This window comes from Palaemon carinicauda, chromosome 22 (genome assembly GCF_036898095.1).
Source record: "Palaemon carinicauda isolate YSFRI2023 chromosome 22, ASM3689809v2, whole genome shotgun sequence".
Taxonomy (NCBI): domain Eukaryota; kingdom Metazoa; phylum Arthropoda; class Malacostraca; order Decapoda; family Palaemonidae; genus Palaemon; species Palaemon carinicauda.
In genome coordinates, this window is record NC_090746.1 from 68,575,982 (window position 1) to 68,600,462 (window position 24,481).

Below are 24,481 nucleotides of genomic sequence, written 5' to 3' on the forward strand. Positions count from 1 at the left end.
TAACTTACTTAGTTCCTTTCCTAATCTCACAAGGCCAGCGAGTCTTTAATTGTAGGCGAGAAGTCCGACTTCCCTGCCCCGTTGCATCCTATAACCTGACTTCCATAAGTTAGATGATAATAGTTTCATTTAGTAAGAGTTGTGAATGTTCACTGGACCTTGTAAGGTCCTCTCGCATAGCGACAATTACTTTAATTATTTTAGGTTTTTCTGCTGCTAAACTGTTGCATTCCTGCATTCTTAGTCACTCCTTAAGTCATCTCGGTTGCAAGGCAGAAGACTGTATCGGTAATCTGGTTCCTTATATCCCTCCTTTCACTAAATTAATTGCTCCTAAGCAACCTCTTTTTTTCATTTGTGTATGACATTTCATATTGTACGATTTTCTTGGCTGTTTAATGTTGGCTAAAGCTGATTGGTTGCACCATGTTTCTAATGGCACTGTATTTTGTTTGCTTGCATGCTCAGTCACTACTTCATCATGGGTTAATGTAAGGCGAGTAAATGGCAACACTATTGTTTCTATTACCGTAACAAATCTTACTATGAATAAGACTTGCGTAAATAGCATGTTATTTTAATTAGTAGAGAAGTCTTGGCTTCTTTCTTATGTGGTAACGATGTCAGTAATGCAATATAATTTCGAGTTGAATGTTAGGTGACAGAAACTCAAAGGATTGCATCCAATTTTATAAAAGCTTTGAAGATTGAGCTTCTAGATAATAGGAGTAAACCTTACATCTCTGAATTTTTTGCAGAAGAATTTTAGCGGCAGTTCAAAAGCTATAAAATTTTGGTGTTAGCTGAACATTACCTTGAAGAATCCTGCTATCTCATCATATTGCTGGACTTGAGATGGGATAGCAGCTGCTGAAGATGTGGTCTTTATAAATTGAGTTAAAACCATTTATAGTTTTCCTATTTTTGGAATATTTCAAATATCTAGAAAAACAATCTGGAGTCTAGTATTTCAGGTTCCATTTTGAAAGGGCTTATTTACATCAATCAATACCAGTTTAGTCTCGAATTTTAACTTTTATACATTCCAATTTTATTTTTGACCCATCTCTTAACTTAACTGGTTTCCCATCTCCATCAGTGTGTAGGAGTCAGTTATAGAAATTAACAGAATTTTTATAATAAAATTCATTTCGGTATGTACCTGATGGTAATATATATGCCCATCCTCCTCCCACTGACTTATGATGTCAAGGTATAAAGAGTACTTTTGACTTAAAAACTGGATATCAAAGAATCCCTGGCACTTTGCTTATTGTCATTACCGCTTAGTGTGTGTCATTACTTTACTAGAGGCATTTTTTATTGAAAAGAAGAAAGCAGGAATTTTATGTTTTTTTTAGTGGTAAACGTCCATAAACCAAGTTTCTGTATAAGAAGCAATATTAACATCAGGTGAGTATAGAAATAGATTTTACTATTAGAATTCCCTATTTGTGGGCATTATCTTTACATCATTAATGATGTCTCATTATCTGTCTACACAGACCAACTATAGGTGTTGTGTTTGGATCTCATACTGAAGTTAGACTCTACTGGCTTTTACTTTGTACGTCATACACGTACCGTATGTGGTTTGGCCCTCATAACTGCTGGTTACATGAGGTTTCTCTCTTGGTATTAATTTTATTCTCTTAGTCTTAAAGTAGATTTGTACTTGCTGAGTCTGTTAATAGATATACCTAAATTTAACTATAGGGAGGAAGTTGAATCCTAATAGTTAAAGAAAAAATTGGCATTAGGGTTTGGAAATTGATTCTTCTTTGTCCTGATTTTTATTTTAACATTGTTTGTTTTAACTACATGCAACTCATTCAGAATTCTTTATGTAACTTTTTTTTTTTTTTTTTTTTTTTTTTGCAAATATGCTATGAGAAATTTATCTGTAGAATAGGTTTTTCAAAATTTTTGGAAACTTATATATGCTGACTCAAGATAAATAAAAGAACGACAGAGATGATGATAACAGAATATGCAATGGAAGATGAGATATCATTGGAAGGAGAAAGGATTGAGGTAGAATTATTTAAATATTTAGGGACTATGATCACTAATACACGGTCTTTAGAATTGGAATTTAATGAAGGATTGGAAAAAGAAAATAAGACCATGGCAAGGTTAAGTAAAATTTGGAAACCAAATCACCTGAAATTACATATAAAAATCAGGCTATAAATCAGTTTAGCAAGGATGGTGTTACTGTATGGACATGAGTCATGGTATGACAGTGAAACAATATCCAACAGATTTTGTAGATTTGAGAAGAAAGCCCTCGGAAGAATATAGGCAGTTAAATGGCTGGAGAGGATTAGAAATGAAACTAAGAGATATTACTCGAGTGCCATATGTGGATGAGAGCATAGTGAGGGGTAGATGGAGATGTTTTTGGCATACTCTTCACACTTCCCAAGAGAGATTAGTTCATCAAACCTTTAGTTGGGCTCCATAAGACATTAGAAGAGTTGTAAGACCCAGGCCTACATGGCTGAGGACTATGAATTGTGAAGTAGCTGATGATGAATGCAGAAGTATTGATTTAAAAGCTCAAGATAGAGATGACTGGCGAAATCTAATCGAGGCCTTTTGCGTAAATAAGCGTAGGAGGAGATGATGATGATGATGTATATACTGAAGAATTTTAATGTTTCGTTTCTGCTGCCAGCAGGGATTGTAAAATCAAACTTATTATGATGAATTCACTTGGATGACTTTAGATTGTGTGACACATGTTAACAAATTATTTTTTGAACATTTTCCTCTGTATGGCCTTCAGCAGCTGTCTCAATCTTGGTATTTAGATTTTTTTTTAGAACTGTTGTGGTTTTATACACTAGTAGATTATAATAAAGTCATACATGAAGTTATTATAAATAGAAAAATTGGCTTATAAGTGATTACATTAATGAATGATATTCATGGTTTATTTTGAAATCATAAAATTTTTAAAAATATATGTAGAACAGAGTAAAAGTCTGTTTAAAATGTAATTTTAAGTTCATTTATGGTTTTTATATATCACTGACAGCAGATCATATTGCCTATTTATGTTAAGAGTATATCACTAGAATATTAGTGATATACAGTATTAGTGTCGTTATATGATCTTTATCCTACCATAAATAACAGTTTTAAACTTTTACATGTAGTGAATATTGCATACACTTTCTTTATGAATATGCATATTCCTTTTAAGTACAGACTACTTTAAGACTCACATATGATGTTTATGATATATTTAGCTTAAGCTGTTGTAAGTTGACTAATTTGGTGATAATTTTATTGAAGATTAATTTTGTATTCATTTTATTGTACAAAACTCCATTATTTGAAATAGATTATATTTCTTCAGAACCTCAGTTTACTCTAGAATTTATGGATTCATCTAGAATTGAAGTACAGTACAGTACAATAATCCCTCGTCTATCGCTGGTGTTACATTCCAACTGGTCCTCCCCATCGCTGAAAAACCTCAAGTAGATACAGTAGTACAGAAATGTACGGCATATTTTTTTCATAATTAAGTTTATATTTTTTTAGTTATCTTGATAGATATAAGATTTTTATCAGCCCAAAAATGATTATTTTTAACAAAAAATCATTAAAATATGAAAAATATAAAACTTAGGTGCCCTCAGAAACCTGTGATATAAAGAGGCATCCGTAATATAGATTTATACATATTATATTCATAAATCTGTGATGTAGTGAGTGAGCGATAGATGAAAGGCGATATGACAAGGGATTACTGTATTGTATATAGTACGGGCACTTTCAGATAATATGGCAAATATTTTCTTTGTATTGTGATAACTTGAAACATAACTTGACCCCATTTTTCACCTAATAAGAAAGCCGAGTTTTAGTGAAAGGAGAAAACACATTATTACACTTCAGTGTTGTCTAGGTAGTCTGATGGTGTGCCCTGTGGTAAAAATCAGAAGTAATAGGTTAAGAATGAAATATAGTTGTTAAATGGTATAACCAAAGAATTGTATTATACATTCACCCGCATTTTAGATATATGATATTTCCAGTTAGCTTAATTTTGGGTGAAAGGGAATTAACTGTACATAAGTTCTACGTACTCCTGTCAGAAAAATGTTGGTTAGCTTTCTTTCAATACTGTTTGTAGAACGGTAAGTTTTCTTGTAGAGATCCGATTCAGCCTTGCTGAATGCATAATTTTGGATGAATGGTGTCTTTTGCACTTTCTGGTATTTCTTGGTCACCTTCATAAAGGAGTGGATATAGTTTCAGTAGGTTTTTCATCTTTAGACCTTATTACAGTATTGCTAGAGATTTACTACCCTTTGTAATGGCTCCTATTTTATTTTTAGCTTTAAGGGTTTTTTGGCTGAAATTATCTACCCCGTAGAATATGATGCATCCTATTCTCTTGTTTCTCAGATTAATATATTTGGGATTTTCCAGTCCAGTTTTTGGAATGGATGTCAATAAGCTTCATGAAAATATCACTGAATAGATTTGTTTCCAATTCTTTATGGTAAATTATGTTACTCAAAATTACCAAAGGAAGGCTTCTTTCTGGTTGATAACTTTGATTGAAATATGTTTCAAAGTTTCTTTGTTTTGACTGCGGGGAGAAGGTACAATACATGGGTACACTGTAGTCATTCTTCTGGTTAGGTTGGTGTCTTACTAGATGTAAAGTGCTAAAATATGTATTTTTCCAGTCTGTCTGCAAATAGGGACTATTGTGATGAAGCATTTCATTACTTTTGCAATTATTATAGTTTTTAGTACTTGGGAGTTGGACTTGCTGATTTTTTTTTTTTTTTATGCATTATTTTTGGTATCAGTTTCTTCATTTTTGTGTATTCATGGTTTTCATCAAACATTTTTCAATTCTACTTTATGTAGTTATTGGTCTTGTTATCATTTAGTTTGCTTTGATAAAAACCATTTACTTATATGCATTCCACATTCTTCTTTGCCTGATGCGACCTGTTCAGTGCCTTCTATTAAAAGCATCCCCTTCCACATTCATAGGCATTAAATATCTCAGACAATTTAGTATTTTGTTTAACGGAGGTATAAAGAATACTGTAGTACTGGGTTTGTGCCTGCTGGATCATATGGCAGGTAACCTATTGCATGTGTCTGCAGTACTGTTAAAAGCTGAGCAGATTTACAAGACTTTTCCATTCCTGTGAGGTCCTCCAGATGTTGTTATTTTGATTTCATCAATTAATTTTTTGACTTCATTGTTTTCATTGAAGTTTTCCATATCGGTGATAATTAACTGGATTCTGCAGGTTAACCAATTAGCAAATTAATTTTCAGGTGGCGGCAGTTTCGCCTTCTCTTTTCAAAGTGGTGTGTGTCATAAGTATGGCACTTAATGATTTTTTTGGCATCTGGGAATCAGGTTTAATTTTTTACATAGAATAGGTAACAGACACTAAACTTATTGACACTGATGAAGGTAGTTTGGATTTCCATTAGCTAACACTGGGGGATTTTGTATGCATTTATTTAGTTAAGTTGTTCTGTATTGTAATAAGTTTAGTTGTCCCATATCTTTTCATACTTTCTCTTGTTTTGTATCGTATTTCTAATTCTGTGCTTTTTCCTTCTGAAATATTAACAAGTAAGTGTTGTTAATTAGGTATTTTCTAGTGTAAACCTTAGCTTACTGTAGTGTACCTTTATTTTAATACAAATAAGAGTCTTTTTCTAAACTTTTTATGCAGTTAGATTGAGATGTATTATTAATCTGGCCATTATAATCTGGAATAATGATAATTATTACATTACGCTAGGCTTCCCTTGCATTTTGTTTGATGGTATTGTTTCAGTACACACACACACACACACACACACTTTTTTGTATAAGCCTATTACTCATGTTGCAAGGTGAAGTTTCTCATTGATCTGGAGATAGTATGATTCTGAATATGACTGGTAATCTATGGCGATTCATCCACATTGACGGCTGGCTGCTTTTCTCTTTCTTGCTTTGAACAAGTCCTATATTATTCAGGACTTTTTGTAACACAGGGAAAGTCCAGTTGTAGAAGTAATGTTGGAAAAAATTGAATTTCTAAACGAAAAATTATCTTTATGCTATAGATGTTTGTGAATGATTTTTGATAGCCTTTTATCCACCAGTAATGACCCAATTTTAATTTTAAGGTAAGTATTATGCTACTGCATACTTTTGTCTTATCAGTGTTAGTAGTATTATCACACTAGAGTAATTAAAATCCATCAAAACAACCCTTATTTTTCATCTTTGCAGCAGCATTTTTCTCTGAAGATATGTTTTACTGCACCTGAAGTATGTACTGTTACTATTGAAAGTAAAAAGGAAATTGTTGAAGGTTATTGAAGTCTTTGACAACAGCTTTAGAGTAACCTTAGTTGATCAGAGGATTGTTTTTAGTTATGTATTTGATTATTACTGCATTAGTGTACAGATATATCATATCAGTTTTGTTTAATGGAATGCTAGGTAACTAAGATATTTCAGTGGAAGATGGAGAAATTGTCAAGGTATCTTGGATTTAGTCCAACAATGTTCACATAAAATATTTCCCTCCTTTTCGGGCCAATTTAAGCTCGACTTGTGTTGTTTCTTTGGTAAAGTATGTCTTAACAGGATTTATAAGTTTTGGTAGTACTGTATACCAAAATCTGGCTTTATGAACTTAAGTAGTGCTTATATTCTCATATAACTTTTTTAAAGTCAGTGAATATCTTCTGTATTTCCTTGTCGGGTCTCATTTTAGTCTTGCAGTGTAGTTTTATTCCTTGATAGCTGGTTCCATTTTTTCATCATCAGGGTCTAGAAATCCTGATTTGTCTTTTAATTTTCTTAAGACTACATTGTACTGTATTAGATTACAATAACTCAAGATAGAACTAAATGACTTTGGTTTTCAGTTACTTACTCATTTATACCCTCTTGATTAAACCATTTGTTTTAGGTGGTAAACATACTTGCCCAAAGAAATGCACATCACAAAAAAAAAAGTATTAGACTTTAAATAATTTTACTGCATTTTCAAGTTAAGAAATATGGTGCTTTTTAGGTCTGTTGGGCTTTTTGTAAGGAAGTTAAATCACTAATAGACAGTGACAAATCTGAAATATTAAAGAAATTATTGCCAGTAAAGTAGATGTATACATCAGTAGGCCTAGCCAGCTTGAAATGCTTTTTAAAGGTGCTTTTACTATTTAGGTTTTCCAAAGGGTGTCATGAAAGTGAGAAAATTTCACTGGTGTTATTTATTCTTAAAATTTTATCTTATTGAGGTGCTGTATCAGCTGCAGCTGCGTAGCAATATGCTCAAGTTATGTATTTTATTGTCATGTGCTCTTTTAATATAGAGATTATCTTCAGTGGAGCTGGACTGGCTTTAATATCTTTAAAAAGGTTGTTAACAGCAGGTGGTGGGGAGGAGCAGCACTGCCCACCTACCTGTCAAGGATTTCTTTTTTGTCTTTGGCCATAACAAGTACAGACGTACTGTAATAACCCTAATTTTTTTCTTATACTGTTTGGAAGTGAATGATGACTTGATTTCGTAGGTGATGGATCAGCGTCAATGACCTTAGATGTCAGGATGCCAGATAACTCCTAATCAGTCAATCAATTAATCGTAGGTGATGTATGGGAATAAACAAGAATTTTGCACTTGCCGATGAATTGTGGGCACTGCAACCGGGTTCTGACTAGACCGACTGTAGCCTCACACTCTGCTCCTCTTGTATGGAGATTATTTGTTCCTAGTCATCCCATTGTGCCAATGACAGGCTGTGGCATCCCATATAGTGGCAGGTGTATGCATTTAGGAGGAAGGCCAAGTTTTCTCTGGGATTATGCATGGCAGTGCCCAAAGTAACTTTGAAGAAGCTTTTTAGCTCCTTCCTTGCCTTATTGAATGCACTTGCTGCTGTTACTCATGTGCATATGGCCTTGTATCAGTTTCCAAGGAGTTTGCTGCAAGAGCAATGAGTTCTTGAATAAACAACAACCAGTTTTTCAGAACTAAATTCTGTTGTATTTTAGAATTTACTCAAGACAAAGTATTTCGATTGGAAAGACCCCTAATGGCAACTGATATTAACATGCATTTTTTTTTTTAGCTTACAATAGAAAGGTAAGGTTGCCATAAATTATGCCTTTTAAGTCTCTAAAAGAAGTTGAAACCTAATTGCCAACTGCATTTCAGGATTTACCTGGTGCAACCACTGTCTTTTATATCAGTGAGTTTTACCCAACTTTCCAACCCTCCCGGTTACTTAATTGATAGCTTTTAATTCAACTTCCTCTAATGAGTCAATATACTGATTTGGAGGTGGGTGGAGTTCCTCCCGAGTTCCCAAGTGCCGGTCCCCAATGGTGACCGCGCATAATACGGGTGTGTTTTTAGTGCCAGAGTCTCCGGTGGCAATCTCTACAGTGCTTCCAAAGCCCAAAAGGACTGTGAAGGCTCGTGCACCCGTGTTAGTGTTTGTGCCGGTGCCTTTGAAATGCAAGGCTCCAGCCTCTTGTGTTAAAATTGAAGATTGTGCATTAGAGAGTTCTGGGATGGTGCCCAGTGTCACCCCGTGTCATCCCTTTGTCAGTTACCCTGTTCCTATCACCATTGTCCCTGTGATCTTAGAGCCTGTAGTTCCCCCGGTATGCTTGTGACCCCCAGCCCCTTTCTCTGTGTTGTAAGCACCAGTGATTGTGCATTCCTCTTCCCTTGTGACAGTGTTTCCCAGTGCTGTGATTTCTGTCAGAGCAACCTGTGTAGTTTCTCCTCTTGGGGAAGCTTCATCATTTATGGTCACTCAGACCTCAACTTCTCTGTTTCCAGAGCTTGAGGAGAAATTTGGTAAGCGCAAGAAGCAATTACTTTACATCGTTCATCTTCCAACTCTTCTTCCTCTTTCAACTCTTCTTCCTCTTTCAACTCTTCTTCCTCTTTCAACTCTTCTTCCTCTTCCAACTCTTCTTCCTCTTCCAACTCTTATTCCTCTTCCTCTTTCTCTTTTGATTCTAATTCTGATACATCTCCTAAGAAGTAAAGCTGAAGAATCCCAGAAATGGCAGATGCTGTCCCAAGAAAACAGCTCCTGATGATACCACTAATCTTTTCTCTTTTGGATGGGTAGGTAATACCTGGGTGGTCATCAGTCCCCTGCCTGTGTCATGGCCCTGTGGGCTGTGTCCATAGTATATATTCTGTCAGAGGCTGAGAGAATGTCTACATTAGATGTGAAATCACACATATCTGCTCGTAGTCATATAAAGAACAAAATCATAAAATTAAGGTTAAATAATACTATGACTAACATAAGAACCAAATTTCAGGTAAGTACAACTTATTAGCTATCTTTGGCATGAGTAAGATTAAACCAAATTGGTAGAACTTAACAAAAATGAACATTCAAACATGTCCAAGTAAGCAATGCTTTTAAGAAGTAAGAATTTTTTTTACTTTCTTAGGTGGTGCCTCCACCTCATCATCTATTTTTGTGATGTGGTTCTGTGAGAACTACTTTGAAGTAGACTTGAAACTTGTTTCTGTGTACCTTTGATGACAGCCCAATGATAACAGTAGCTATGATCTAGGTGGATTCTGGTGGTGGGTGTCTGTTGTGATTGTGCATTGCAAAAGCAAACTCCGCTAACTGTGCGGGTCAGTTGAATCAACAACACGTACGAGACATGTACTGAGAGATGTAATTGTAGAAAGCGAATAGGTATTGGTGACCGGCAAATTTTGGTTTGCAGATATGTATCACATGACGAAGATTCATACCAAGGATTACAGTAGCCCATTCTTGAATGTGTGTGTTATTAATTAGATATGGTTTTCTTTCAAAATAGTCTTATATGGCAGCAGATGACTTTGTGCCCCTCCCATATCCAGCTCATAACCCCAGCATGGGAACCACTGATTTAGGGTGTTTGGGCCTTGCGTCAGTGTTTGTGCAGTTGTAGATTTTCGTCAGGATGAACCCTGTATCCTACCCTCATGGGTGGGGGGGGGGGGGTGGGGGGGTTGCTGCTCTCTTCTTTGTACAGGATACTTAGGTTCTCTTCATTGAAAAGATGGCTACTCTTAAGGTAGTTGAGGCTGGTACTTTGTGCACACTTGCAAGTGGCCAGCACTTCCTCTCCCCCCCTCAACCAACTGAGGGAAGAGTAATGGTACTTCTGTCTCTGCCTTGATCAGTGCTGAAGGTCTTCCATACCCAGACTCTTGGTTCGTCATCAGCCACCAATTACACTGCTGATTATGTCTTCGGTTCGGAGCACTTGTTTTGTGGGAAGGGAGTGGATGTTTGGAGCAACCTCCTATGCTCTCTACATCTGCCAGGTATGATGGTACTCAAGATACTTCTGCCTCACAGGTACCAGACCCTTGCCCGGTATTGACAGAAATAGAGAACCCCAAATATTTGTGTTCTTTTGTGGACATTCTTACTCTCAATCGTGAGTGCAATAAACTGGGTGGGGAAATCTTAGTCACTTTCGGGAAAAATTTTGATCATTGGTCAACACTTTGGTGCCTCTCAAGGATTGGAAGGAGGTCTTGTTCAAGTATTTGCTAGAGTTACTAGCTAACACTCAGAACCTATCTGTACACGACCCCAGGCTCGCAACTTTCATCCCCTTTATACATGAAGTGTCAAATGTTAATCAAGAGGACGTGCTTTTGTGTCCCATTGGGGCTCAGCTGTGCTATCTGAAGAGGGCTTGTCATCCCAGGACTGAATGTAAGTGCCTAATCCTTAACATTGGCAGAACCTAGTAAGAGGTGTCTAAAATACATTATTTCTTTCTGGCTACGCAATTCAATACGTAGAGCTTATGCCTCAACTACTGAAATGGTTTGAGGTACCAGCTAGGACTGGAGCTCATGAAGTTAGGGGTATATGTCCCACCTTAGCCTTCAAGAAAAATCCTTCAGTTGACCAGGTAATGAAGGAACGAGTTTTGAAATGCCAAAGGACCTTCATCCTTTAACCCACGAAAGTATACCCAGAAGTTGCACGACACGTATGTTCTTGGTCCTTTGGTATCTCCTAAGTATTTGTTTAGCAAATCAAGCTCCTGCACAAGAAAGAAAGCATATTGTTTATAGTAAAATATAAATGTGAGTTGGGAATAAAAGATAGAATGACTGGATATTCTACTTCTTATATCCTTCCCCTCTCTTGGGGATCAAACAGTCAAAGTATTACTCGCTGAATCTGTCTTTATGCTAGTATGCTACACTTCTAAGAACCATTCTTTTAGACTAGATTTATAACTACAGTAGTTCCCCCCTTCCTTTTATGAGGGGGAAGGATGGTGGACTGCTTTCTCCTTGGCAGAGAAGGATCCCTTCCTTGACCACATACCAGGTATTTACCAAGTACATTCCATGCCCTATCAGCCTATTTATTCCTATGGTGGGCAAATATGCAGTTTCTGCCTTCACTCTGAAATCGGACCAAGGGGATTGATGTATATTCCAGGAAGAAAAAGAGCCAAAGTTGGTTCTATAGGACATCCTACCCACTATTTAGTAAGTCTCATTCTAAAGGACAAAAGGTTTTTTGTGCATAGAAACAAATAACTAATTTTAATAGTAATTTGCATTTTTCCCAGCTATATAAACCCAATTCCTTTAAAGTTAAAATTCCTACCTCAATCACCTCTCTCAGTCCTGAACCAAAGGTAAAAAATGAAGTGTCTTTGACAGACAGTTATGCTACTGGCCTGTTGTCAACATCTCGTTAAGTGTCTCTCTAACGATTTTAATGGGTATCCCACCTCTGCTGAAGATATTCCCTATTTTAAAGGACCCATGTTTGTATAGCTAGAAGAAGTACAAAATACTTCTAAAATTTATCATGTTAATGAAAAGTTGAAAAGGGAAGCTGATACTACCTATGGCTAAGAGAAAGACATGTACTAAGTGCCTTGAATCTCCTTTGTACGTTTGTAATGATGAAGCAATACAATTACCAAGTAGCAACCAGATTCTACAGAAATTTATGTATACAAAAATTCAAGATAAAACATTATTTTAACTTTCAGTAATGTTTATTCTAAATCCTCTTATGAATATGGATTCACTTGCATTTATAGCTTCAGCATTTTTAAAGTATTCAATAGCATTTTGAAATATTTATAGAACTTTAATACTAGATTTGGTTGTAAACTTGAAACTTTGACTTGTGAAATTGAATTTTTTTTGTTTCCCTTTGTATCAATAGGAATACAGTGCTTTACAGTATTGTATATTGAACCTCTTCCTCTAATCCTAGCATTTACTGAAAATAATCCTGAATCATTTATAAAGGTGATTCATCCTAATGGGGCATTTTGTTGTCAGTGCACCTTATGCAGTACACTGTATGCAGAATTTTAAAGGGCTTTCCAGCTTCTTCATTCTTACTTTTACTTCATAGTGTAACTGCGAGCTTTTCTCCCTAATTGTACTTAAGCACTGAAATCCAGTTCAAGATGATTGTTTTCAGTTTCTTAGGAAGGGTTAGAATTTTGTCTCGGCTGAATTTTCAAGAATTATAAAGTGGTTTCAATTCTACTTTTATCTTGGATTACACTTCACATGATCAAGGATAGGATTTATAATAGCCTGGGTTGGGCAATTGTTTTTGAATAATCTGATGTTGGTTGCATTACTGATATTTGTCAAAATTATCTGTTTTCTATAGTATATAATGCAATTTCTGTCATATTTGCTCAACTGAATTTTAGTTGGTATTTGATTTTAGTAATTTAGGTACATATTGTCTATCATTGAAGAATGAGTGGTTACCCTATATGGATTTTTTTCCATATTAATGCTCAAAGCGACGGTTTTATTTTCGGTGTAAATTGACGTTGATGATACAGGTAAAAGGCTTGGATAAGTTATGATTTAAAAGAATTTCATAGTCACTAATTGTATGTTACAGTACCTGTCGTCAAGTACAGTACAGTATTGTAGACGTGCAGCGTTTATGACTTTGTATTCTTCCTAGAAATGTGTCTCTGCCTTCTCAGGTCTTGCCACATCTCACCCACGTCCACACGGGGGCAAACGCAAGAGCCCAGAACTTAGGTCCCTTTCAGAGCCTTGTTCCCCTTACTGTTATTTACATCTGGTAAGTACTGTATATGTTTTAACGTTTGTAGTTTTTCTTTTGATGTTTCTTGAGGTGGTAACAATAATGGAGTTCAGTTATATAAGTTTTCATTTTTTATTATTTTTGATAAAGGGGTCTGGTAAATCTCGATCCCTCTAATAATGATAATAATAATATTTTTCTATAAATTAATTTTGATATTAGAGATTTATGTTTTAGACTATTGAAACAATCATTATGAAATAATGTTAAATTTAATCTTGAAAAATTTTTTAGTCCAATATTTGCTGTTAATTTTTTGTTTTATTATCTTTTTACTCACTTGGTAATAACTTGCATTGAAAACATCTACATGTACTTGTTTCATCACTCTAGATTTCATTGACTGAAATCTTGCTAATTTTTACAGCCAGATGCCAAAGAGAAGTTTGTCACAGCTTCTTCATCCTGTTTGTCTGAAAAATTGAAGGAAGACAACGAGTCTTCTAACGATGCCAAGCCGAGAAAAATTCGCAAGCATGCGTCTGTAGACTCCGGAAATGAAGCTAGTTCAGAGGACAGCAACGACAGTATTAGAATGAGTAGCAGGAAGAGTAGTGAAAAAATGTCAAATGGCTGTAAGAAAATTTAATTTTTTTTAGGTTTTCATATTGTTTACTGGGAATATTTCAAGAAACATTGCTGTGACTTTTAAATATATGCTTTTGATTGTTAGTTTTCTTACATAATGAAGCCACATTTTTTTGTCATCACAGCCTCATCTCTCTTATATGTCCACACTTGTGGTCTTCCGATGTCCTTAAGCTCCACAGTCTTTTATGTAACAGAAAGCAGACCAGTAGTAGTGTGGTGCATTCACTGCCTGGACCTTAGGTAACCAATTAAACACCTCCTTCTTTTATTTTTGTGAGTGTGCAGCACTGTCCAGAATTCCCCAGATTCTTTCCACACTATAAGATTACAATGATTCATCTTTATTCTAATCATCTCATTAATCGTTACCCAATTTGTTATTGTATTCAGTCCGTTTTATTTCTTTCTCTTAAGAATTAAAAGTGATGTGTGTATTTTGGTAAATACTTGATCATTACAGGCCTCAATATTTAGTTTATTGGCTTTGTGATGCAGCTGTGTATGAGTTACTCCTTGGACCATCCAGACAATGGCGATTTCTTTTGCTGTCATTGGGTTTTTGGTGTGGGTTCAATACATTTACAATAAGTGCTTCCTGTTTGCTAGATAGTACTGGGATGTTGATTCTTGATGATACTTTTTATTTTAATTTTTAGTTTTTGGAGTGTTAATTTTTATGGGATTTGCACTTTAGTTAATTGTCTTGACATACCATCATAGTGTTAATGATGTGAAGTTCATTTACATTTTTTATATGTAATTCTTGGTGAGGGTATCTGTTTCGTTTGTTGGCAATTGGGTATGTTTGCTTAGTTTACTGAAAGCTTTGTATTATTGATATTATTATTATTATTATTATTCATCTTTCTATTCCTAAACATACTTCCAATCTCACATCTTTTACTCTCTATCGTACTACATCCACACACATTCAAACACCCCAAAACTAGAGTGCAGGGAGCAGTCACTCTCCCCCCAGCTCCACCTCTTTGATGTCTCACACGATTATAATACAGGAGATCGTCCCGTCCATTTTAGTCGCCTCTACAACATGCAGGGATACGTTGGCACTATTCTAATTGTTTTTATCAACCCGCGGCCACCGGGGGCATATGTATGTTTAGGAATAGAAAGATGGATATCTTGGGTTTGTGTGAGACAATGATAAAAGGGAAAGGTGAAGTGATGTTTGGTGAAATGTCTGGGATTGAAAGGGGAAGAGCAAGAGAAGGTGTGGCTTTATTGCCAAGTGAATGGATGACAGGTAAAGTAGTGGAGTGGAAGGAGATATCATCTAGGTTAATGTGGGTAAGGGTTAGGTTGGGTAGGGAATGTTGGGATTTTGTCAATGCGTATGGGCCAGGTTGTGAGAAAAGTGAAGAGCGGAATGAGTTCTGGAATGAATTAACTAGGTGTGTAGAAGGACTGGGTAGAAGGAATTATGTAGCTGTCATGGGTGACTTAAATAATAGAGTGGGCGCTGGAGAGGTAGAAGGTGTCATTGGGAAGTATGGCGTACCAGGTGAAAATGAGAGTGGTGAGAGACTGGTAGATATGTGTGTTGAGCAAGAGATGGTAATAAGTTCTAGTTTTTTCAAAAAGAAAGATAAAAACAAGTATACATGGGTAAGAGTGGCAAATGGAAGAGTGGTAGAAAGGGCATTAATGGATTATGTGTTGATAACTAAAAGAATGTTTGAAAGATTGAAAGACGTGCACATGTTTAGGGATATGTCTAATCATTTTTTGGTGGAAGGAAAATTAGTTGTAGCAAAAGAGTGGGGTAAATAGAGTAGATAGATGTAAAAGGGAGCTAGCAAAGGTTGAAGAGCTAATAAAACCGGGGCTAAAAAGTATTTATCAAGAAAGGTTGCAAATGGCATATGATGCAGTGTAAGTAAGAGAAACTGGTAATTTAGAGGAGGAGTGGAAGTTAGTAAAAGAAAATTTTGTTGGGATTGCAAGTGATGTGTGCGGCAAGAAATCTGTCGGAGGCAGCATGATGAAGGGCAGTGAATGGTGGAATGAAGGAGTGAAGGTAAAAGTGGAAGAGAAAAAGAGGGCTTTTGAAGAATGGCTGCAGAGTAATAGTGTAGAGAAGTATGAAAGAAAAATGTGGAAGTAAAGCGCAAGGTAAGTGAGGCAAAGAGGGCAGCTGACCTGAGATGGGGTCAGGGATTGGGTCATTCATATGAAGAGAATAAGAAGTTTTGGAAAGAAGTGAAGAGAGTAAGGAAAACTGGTTCAAGAAATGAAGAGACAGTGAAAGATAGAAATGGAAGGTTGTTGAAAGGAGAGGAGGCAAGGAAAAGGTGGGCGGAATATTTTGAAAGTTTACTGAATGTTGGGGATAATAGTGAGGCAGATATAATTGCTGTTACAGGTGTTGAGGTGCCGGTGATGTGAGATGAGAATGAGAGAGAGATTACAAGAGAGGAAGTGAGGAGAGCACTAGATGAAACGAGAGTAGGAAAAGCATCTGGTATGGATGGTGTGAGAGCTGAGATGCTGAAGGAAGGTGGTGTGACTGTACATGAATGGTTGGTGAGATTGTTTAATATGTGTTTTGTGTTGTCAATGGTACCAGTAGATTGGGTTTGTGCGTGTATTGTACCGCTATATAAGGGTAAGGGAGATGTGCATGAGTGTTGTAATTCAAGGGGTATTAGTTTGTTGAGTGTAGTTGGAAAAGTGTATGGTAGAATACTGATTAATAGGATTAAGGATAAAACAGAGAATGCAATCTTAGAAGTACAGTTTTTGCTTATACGGTATGTCCCATAGTTTTTTCTTATACGGTATGTCCCTTTAATAGATCATTGCTATCTTCAGCATCAGTAGTTTTCTGCAAAAGTACCTTTGTGACAGTATGAGTCTTGCAGTCTGTGGTATTCCCTCATGGATTCTCCTGTCTGGTATTCATCTGCAGATTCTCATCTTATTTGTTACACAGGAACTTACGGCCTTTAAAATTTCTTATTCCTGATCTATATATTAATCTCTGATTGTCGTTCAACTAAATCGTTAGGCTTGTTGCATAAGATTTTTCATAATTCTGACCATCCTGTACATGCAGATCTTCCCAAACAGTACCATCCTGTTCGTACGTTCGTACTTCTAAGTATGCAGTTAATTCTAGTAGTCAGGCCTTCATCATTATGCTCAATACTACACAGTATTATAAAAGTTTTATTCCAGCTGTGACCAAGTAGTGGAATGGTCTTCCTAATCGGATAGTTGAATAGGTAGAAATTCAAAAGTTCAAACTTGCAGCAAATGTTTTTATGTTGAACAGGCTGACATAAGTCTTTTATAGTTTACTTATGAGAGATTTGTTTTAATGTTACTGTTCTTGAAATATTGTACATTATTTTAATTTTTCATTACTTCTAATATAGTTAATTTATTTCCTTTCATTTCCTTTTCTCACTGGACTATTTTCCCTGTTGAAGCCCATGGGCTTATAGCATCTTGCTTCTCCAACTAGGGTGTAGCTTAGAAAGTAATAATAATAATAATAATTGAAAGACAGGTTCTGATGATTAGGTGAAGACAAAAGAAATTTCATATGGACCATACATATCTTGAGCTAGCTGCCTGATCCTATTACCTTTGTATATTAGGATTCCTTTCTTAAAGTTAACTTTCCTAATAGCTTTTGAACATAGCTATGAAAAAAATGTAGCTTCAAAATCCTAATAAATTTTCTGCTTTTATACGTAGTCACTGGAAATTTGCCAAAGAATTTTTTATTGATGCTTACATATTCAAACACTGTACTGACCGTGTTTAATGTTGCTGATACCAAATAGTCTGCATATAATTAATTCATTTGAATTAAAACATTTTGTTTTTAATGAATAGCACATTCTTATAGAGCATATCTTTCTTCAGTATAAATATACCACAATATAAAGTTAAAATATTATATATATGTATATATATATATATAAAATGTGTGTATATATGTATGTTTATATATGTATATATAATGTGTGTATATATATATATATATATATATATATATATATATATATATATATATATATATGTCTATATATATATATATATATATAATATATATATATATATATATATATATATGTATATATATATATTATATATATATTATGTATATATATATATATATGTATATATATATATATATATATATATATATATATATATATATATATATATGTTATGTATATATAGGCTATATAGAATATATATAAATCTTTTATGTCAACTTTCCAGAATCTATGAACTTTTAACTTTTCCAGGTGTTGATTTTGAAGGCAAAACATCTCTTTCCAACAATACAAATGGAAGTCTTGTAAATGTTCACAACAAGCGTATTCTCGGCAGTGACTCTGATACGATTCGAGCAAATAATAAATACGTGTACACCAAACCCATGAGCATGGAAAGCCTTGCTTATAAACTAGTAGATGGTGGGGAATCTTGTAACCTGAGCACGTGGTTGGGCTCCGAGGCGTCAATGTTTCGTGTCCTGCATAAAGTATTCTTGAATAATTATTGTGCTATATCACAGGCCATCCTCACAAAGACATGTCAGCAGGTAAATAAGTATACAAATGTAACTTTCGATTTTATGATGATTTAATACTAACTTTAGGTCTTTAATGGAAGGATTTATTACATGAATAATATAAAGGCTAATTCTTCCTTTAGTGACCTAGTTTTCTGGCAACAGTTACAGTTTATGAGAAGATAAGAATTTGTTAAATATTTGATAAGGAAGAAGATATCACAGAGAAATTATTCTTCAATTATTATATGTAAACATGCATTATAAGTTTATCCTTAACATTTTTTTATTTTTGCAGGTGTACTACTTTGCTCAGAAAGAAGCCACCGATTTGCCATCTGTTGCTAATGTCAAAGATAACACGCCACCTAGGAAGAAGAAAAAGAAACATCGACTGTGGTCAATGCACTGTCGAAAAATTCAGGTACTCCTGCAAGAATAATTCTTTTCAACCCGTGACATATGACAATGCTGTTGCCATGCTATGCCAATAATTCATATTTCCATGTGAAGTTTACTTTTTTATTATTCTTCTCAGCTCAAGAAAGACTCGTCAAGTAATCACGTATATAATTATTCACCATGTGACCACCCTAATCAACCCTGCGATCAGAACTGTGGATGTGTCATGACTCAAAATTTCTGTGAAAAATTTTGCAATTGCAGTCCAGATTGTAAGTTCATTCTACTTTTGTCCGTGCTTGTATTTGATATGAGATTTTATAATTATTTTGTTATCCTCACATCCTTCCTATCGTATGATTTTATTGTGCTGAAATGAGGACTATTCTGTATAAGCATTAATTTACTGACTTTTTCAATTGTAGGGACTGCTTTTATTAGTATATCTGAGCATAGAATCCTGTCATTAAATGCCTCGTTAACAAATTGAACAGCAGTTTCAGCATGCTCTGAAATTATATCCCTATTTAAAGATCTCAGGTTTGTATAGCTAGGGAAAGTACAAATTACTTATAAAAATTATTTTTTTTCATGTTTAATTTTTTGTATGTAGTATTTTTTTTTATATTAATGTACCAAGAAACTTATTAAAGAAAAAATACAGTAATTTCTTTGTATAAAATTCTTTACTTCTTAATTCCAGGCCAAAATCGGTTTCCTGGCTGCCGATGCAAAGCATCATGTAACACAAAGCAGTGCCCTTGCTTTCTGGCTGTTCGTGAGTGTGACCCAGATCTCTGTGTTACTTGTGGTGCCCACGAATTTTCAGTTAATAAGATTACCTGTAAAAATGTATCCGTTCAACGTGGCTTACGTAAGTTTATTTACTGTCCTTTGGTTGCAGGTTTCTGCCTCTCCAGAAATTGATTTGATAAATTTATATACTGCAATATTTTGCAATATTTGTCATAGTTTTGTGAGTCCGCAAGGAAAATAATTATGATAGGAACGTCAGCAAATTTCTCTCTTCCACATATATTTTGTAAGCTGGACTACATCAATCTATAAATGCTCTTTGGAATACATTATATACTTATTATTGGGAAAATAGCAAACTTATACCTATTACAATAAAATCATGCTTGTAGCCAAAAAAAAGGTAGCTATGTTTACTATACACCTTTGAAATAGAAAATTTCTGTTTTAACATTTTATGAAACCCTACTCTGCAATGGCTTCCTTGTTTTTATTAAATTTGCCTGTAGTATCAGATCATGTAATGATATTGAATGTTTTCATAAGGGACTTGCAAAATTGTTTAAATCTTTTGGAATTAACATCCGTACAGTGAAGTATTTTTATTTTGTTTGCAGACAAACACTTGTTAATGGCTCCATCAGATGTAGCAGGATGGGGCATATATCTCAAAGACTCAGCTCAGAAGAATGAATTCATCTCTGAATATTGTGGTGAAATTATATCTCAGGATGAAGCTGATAGACGTGGAAAAGTTTATGACAAATATATGTGTTCATTCTTGTTTAATCTCAACAATGGTAAGTGCCATTGATGAATTATTTCATTGTTATTTTCATGTGGTTGAACCCATCTTCTGGGTCACATTTCTACTGTTAATGGTTTGCTCAGATTAATTTTTAGATAATATACAGTATCAAAGTTTCTCTATTTAATCAGCAAATTTAAAATTGGGGAAGTGCCATGTCAGATAGATAGGAGTTGATATTCTTGGAAATCATTTTTTATGTCGGTTTACAAGTTTTAATTTTCATTTTTCACAAAACCTCAATTTTATCATTTCTCTTAATTGTGTTAACTTCTTATTGAAGTATAAAAAGCCAGCAGTATGTATTTAAAGATTTGGTTTTAAGAACTCACATTAACTTTCCAGATTTTGTTGTGGATGCCACTCGTAAAGGTAACAAAATTCGTTTTGCCAATCACTCCATAAACCCAAACTGTTATGCCAAAGTCATGATGGTGAATGGTGACCACCGAATTGGAATTTTTGCCAAGAGACACATACAATCAGGAGAGGAACTCTTCTTTGATTATAGGTAAGTTATTCTCAGGGACTTTATAAGGGATATGGTTGCCTATTGGAAGCATCCCTACATTACGATCTGCTGGACTGTAGTTTAAAACCTGCTCAAGCTTGATAGTTTCTCGTAGTGTCTTCAACCTCAACATTCTTGTGAGCTAAGGATGGGGAGTTTGGGGAAGTCTACAGGTGTACCTGCTAAGTCTTTAGTAGCCATTGTCTGACCCTCCCTTTTCCTAGATAGGGTTCATTGCCTTTTGCTAGATTATGTCCTCTGCTTGGATTCCTTGCTTTTTGCTTTTGCCTTTGTTGGGATTCAGACCATTGGGAATGTTGTGTTTGATGTGAACCCAGTTGTACAGAAGTTGATTGAAAAAGAATACAATAGAATCCCATCATTTATATCAAATTCCCAACGTCTCACTCTACCGATAGATTGTGAATGTAACTTAAATATAACTTGAGACTTCTGTGCATACAAAAGTTAAGTTCATTCAAACCTGGAGCTTATGATGCATGGGAGTGCAAGAACTGTGGTAATCATCCAGCCAACAGATGATTGTTTGATTTGCAATGATTCTGAAGACCATGTAATTGTTGAGTTTGTTCTGAAAATTGTTTTTATGTCGGAAAAACTTTTTTTTTTCATTAGAAGATTGTTTTGAAAGACCTTATAAAGTTATGGAATTGCTGTGTTAAATTTATTTATTAAATAAACCCAATGTGTTTTGGATTCAAAATTAAGTTATATACTGAATAATTATGTTTAGATTAAACACTATTACCCCTTGACTGTGACACGGAAAAATTTAGTATATTCTTCCTTTTCCTTTGATGTAGCTGTAGTCATTGAAAAAAAATCCAAGAGAAATTCTGATGAATCAATGTGTCATTGTTTATTTTTCAGATATGGACCTACAGAACAACTGAAGTTTGTTGGCATAGAGAGGGAAATGGAATTCCTATAAAAAATAGTCGCAAAAAAATAAAGAAAAAACTCATTTCACATAGCTAGGATAGCAGGTATAGTCTCACTGTTTCTTTTATTTTGCCGCTACTGTTTTATTAAAAAACACACAGGTTTTAGCATTGTTGATTGTATCTTGAAAAACTAGCAAAAATTGTAACACTGTGCTGAGAGTATACTTGTGCAAGGTAAGTGTTCAGCATTGTACTTAATTGTTCTGTAGTGATTTTGTTTTAGAAACTTGAAATTTCTCATCATATTATCACATTTAATGTCTTGAGCCTACGTAAATGTTTGTGCTGTAGAAAGTGATGATCCAAATTTAAACACATCCATTGCACCATGAGTCTTAGGTGTAGTAACATATATGGCGTAGTATTTGTATTTTTTTATAATTTAACACTTTGCTCTTGTGATCAAATTATCTTAAGAGTTTTGAGATTTATTATTTTTTATATATCCAAGTAATTGAAGGATGTAGGGTATTTTAAGCTATGTATCTCATTTATCGAGTATAATTATGTCAATCTAATCCTTGCCATTAACATTAACTCTTTGTTTTTGTAGAATTTATTGTAGTTTTGAACATTGTTGAGTCTGGTAACAGAAGAATCTTATTTAAATCTTGTAGTAGCAGTGTAATGTTCTTGAGTTTACAAGTCTGGTAACAGAAGAACCTTATTTAAAATTTGTAGTTTAGTCTATCCTTCTTGCGTTAACGAAAATATTTTGTGAAAAACAATTTTCGTAATTATAGTTCAGCCGTGAATTAGCTAGTGAAGCAGGTGCTCAAAAGTTGTGAGGGATATCATTAATTACAGAAAATTATTGACAAATATTAAGTGAAGGATTGAGGTAAACAATTTGTACGAGCCTTTGTCTCATTGAACATAAGTGTAAAAAAAAATATTGTAAAAATGGTCAGAATTTTTAAATCCTTTGAAATATTTAAACCTAACACATCATCATCTTGTTTAGTAGTTAAAAATATCATAATTTATGACCCCAATTCTTATTTGATACTGTATTAAGCCAATTATTTTTGCTTCCATTTTGTAGAAAAAATTATTTTGCAGTCTTGAAATTAGTTGTTTTTATAGTTTAACCATAGAATTTTTTTTCCACTATTTATAAAGGTTGTCAACATTTTATGTCAATGTGGGTGTAGTGAGGAGAAATATAAGAAAATTTTAAGACTCCCATGAATTGATGCTGTTTTTTATTCGTTATGCATTAATATGATAAGATTACATATCACTTATCATTAAAAAGAAGTGAATTCTATTTTTTTTACAATATCACTTCCTAAGTTGAAAGTGTATGGTATTGTAGAACTTTAGATTTGAAGAGGTGAAAACTTTTGTACCAACAAAGTAATACAATTGAGTATTTTTTTTGCATTTAAGGACAAAGTTTAAAGTGTGGTTAGAAATTCCAAAAAATTGTACGGCCTGAATTTGCCAAGTTTTGTACATAAAGGGCTTTAAAGATATGGTGCTGAAGGTATGCTATATCATTGTGTTGATATTGAACACTCATTATGTTTTAACTTCAGCTTATATTTGGAATGTTTTTTATTAGCTCATTTAAAAAAGGAAGTTTAGTTCTAAATTGGTGTTCAAAATTAGTATGGAGAATTCATCGCTTCAAACATGGTACATGTTCTTGCAAGCATTGAAGGCTTTTAATTCCATTAGTATACAAGAATGAATGATTCCATGCATTACTTTATACCCCCAGCCCTCTTGTTAAATAGCTGATATTATTTTGATATAATCAATGCTGCTAATAATGTTTTACATTACTATAAACGCTACAAAAGATTGTGCTTCAGTTAAAGTAAGTCAGGATGCATGAAACATGTTATGTTTGGTTTATACATTAAAATTAGCAATTTACTAAGAGAGTTGGATAAATAGTACATGGCAGGAGTCCTGATTGTTATCAAAATGTTATGTTAATTTTACAAATGTAAACAAAAAAAAACTACAGTAGCTTGTGATGACGTGTTCTACTTGTGAAATAAACCCTGTAATGCAAGTGTTGGATGTGTTCTTTTATCAAGGAAACTTTTGTAAGAACTTTGACAAATGTCGTAAAAACTTTAGTTTTTTCTTATATTTTATCGATGAATAGAACAAATACAGTTCTAAAACGGAGCCTATGGTTTGTTTCATCCCATTATTTGTAGTACAGTATTCATGGACTAGAATAGATTTTATAGCTCTGAAGAATTGTTATATAAAGATAACTTCATTCTGTAAATTCATTAAATCAGTTACAGTATAGATTTTTTAAATGTTGAATTCTTTCACATGTTTATACATAGTATGAAATTATATGAAGATATTGTTTCATCAAAGTATTCAGCAAAGGGTTACAGTCAGTAATGTGCCTAGTGAACAATTCAGTAGAAAGTACAGGTACTGTAGACTTTGCAGCATCTTTTAGGCTGCATACTTTCTCTAACTTTTTATCCCCTCCTTTTTGTTTCATCGCACTTGAACGTTCCACTCTTGACCTTACAATGCACCTGTTTTATACACCATTGTTGAATAAATTTTGCCTGCAAACCCAGTGGTAGTCTAGCAAAGTGATTTACTTTTAATGTGAAATAAGGTACTAAAGGGACCTTCGCTGAAAAGACATTTTCTACAATAAATTGAAATTGCAGAAATGTGAATATGATCTACAAAAAATGCACTGTTAACCTTAAACAGTCCTAGATGAAGATATTGTATATGCA

General features: G+C 34.3%; 1 protein-coding gene across 3 annotated transcripts in view; it reads left to right on the top strand.

Moving 5' to 3' along the window:
- E(z) (histone-lysine N-methyltransferase E(z)) overlaps window positions 1-23,894 on the top strand; it is a 104,616-nt gene extending 80,722 nt beyond the window's left edge. For all 3 annotated transcript variants that reach the window (XM_068346362.1, XM_068346361.1, XM_068346363.1), the window contains 9 exons: window positions 13,040-13,140; window positions 13,532-13,739; window positions 18,039-18,337; window positions 18,606-18,731; window positions 18,846-18,981; window positions 19,413-19,583; window positions 20,083-20,265; window positions 20,619-20,784; window positions 21,676-23,894. In XM_068346362.1, the coding sequence (XP_068202463.1) occupies window positions 13,040-13,140; window positions 13,532-13,739; window positions 18,039-18,337; window positions 18,606-18,731; window positions 18,846-18,981; window positions 19,413-19,583; window positions 20,083-20,265; window positions 20,619-20,784; window positions 21,676-21,736 (1,451 nt within the window). In that variant the 3' untranslated portion in view covers window positions 21,737-23,894. The remainder of the gene's footprint in view (window positions 1-13,039; window positions 13,141-13,531; window positions 13,740-18,038; window positions 18,338-18,605; window positions 18,732-18,845; window positions 18,982-19,412; window positions 19,584-20,082; window positions 20,266-20,618; window positions 20,785-21,675) is intronic.
- Window positions 23,895-24,481: the final 587 nt, after the last annotated feature.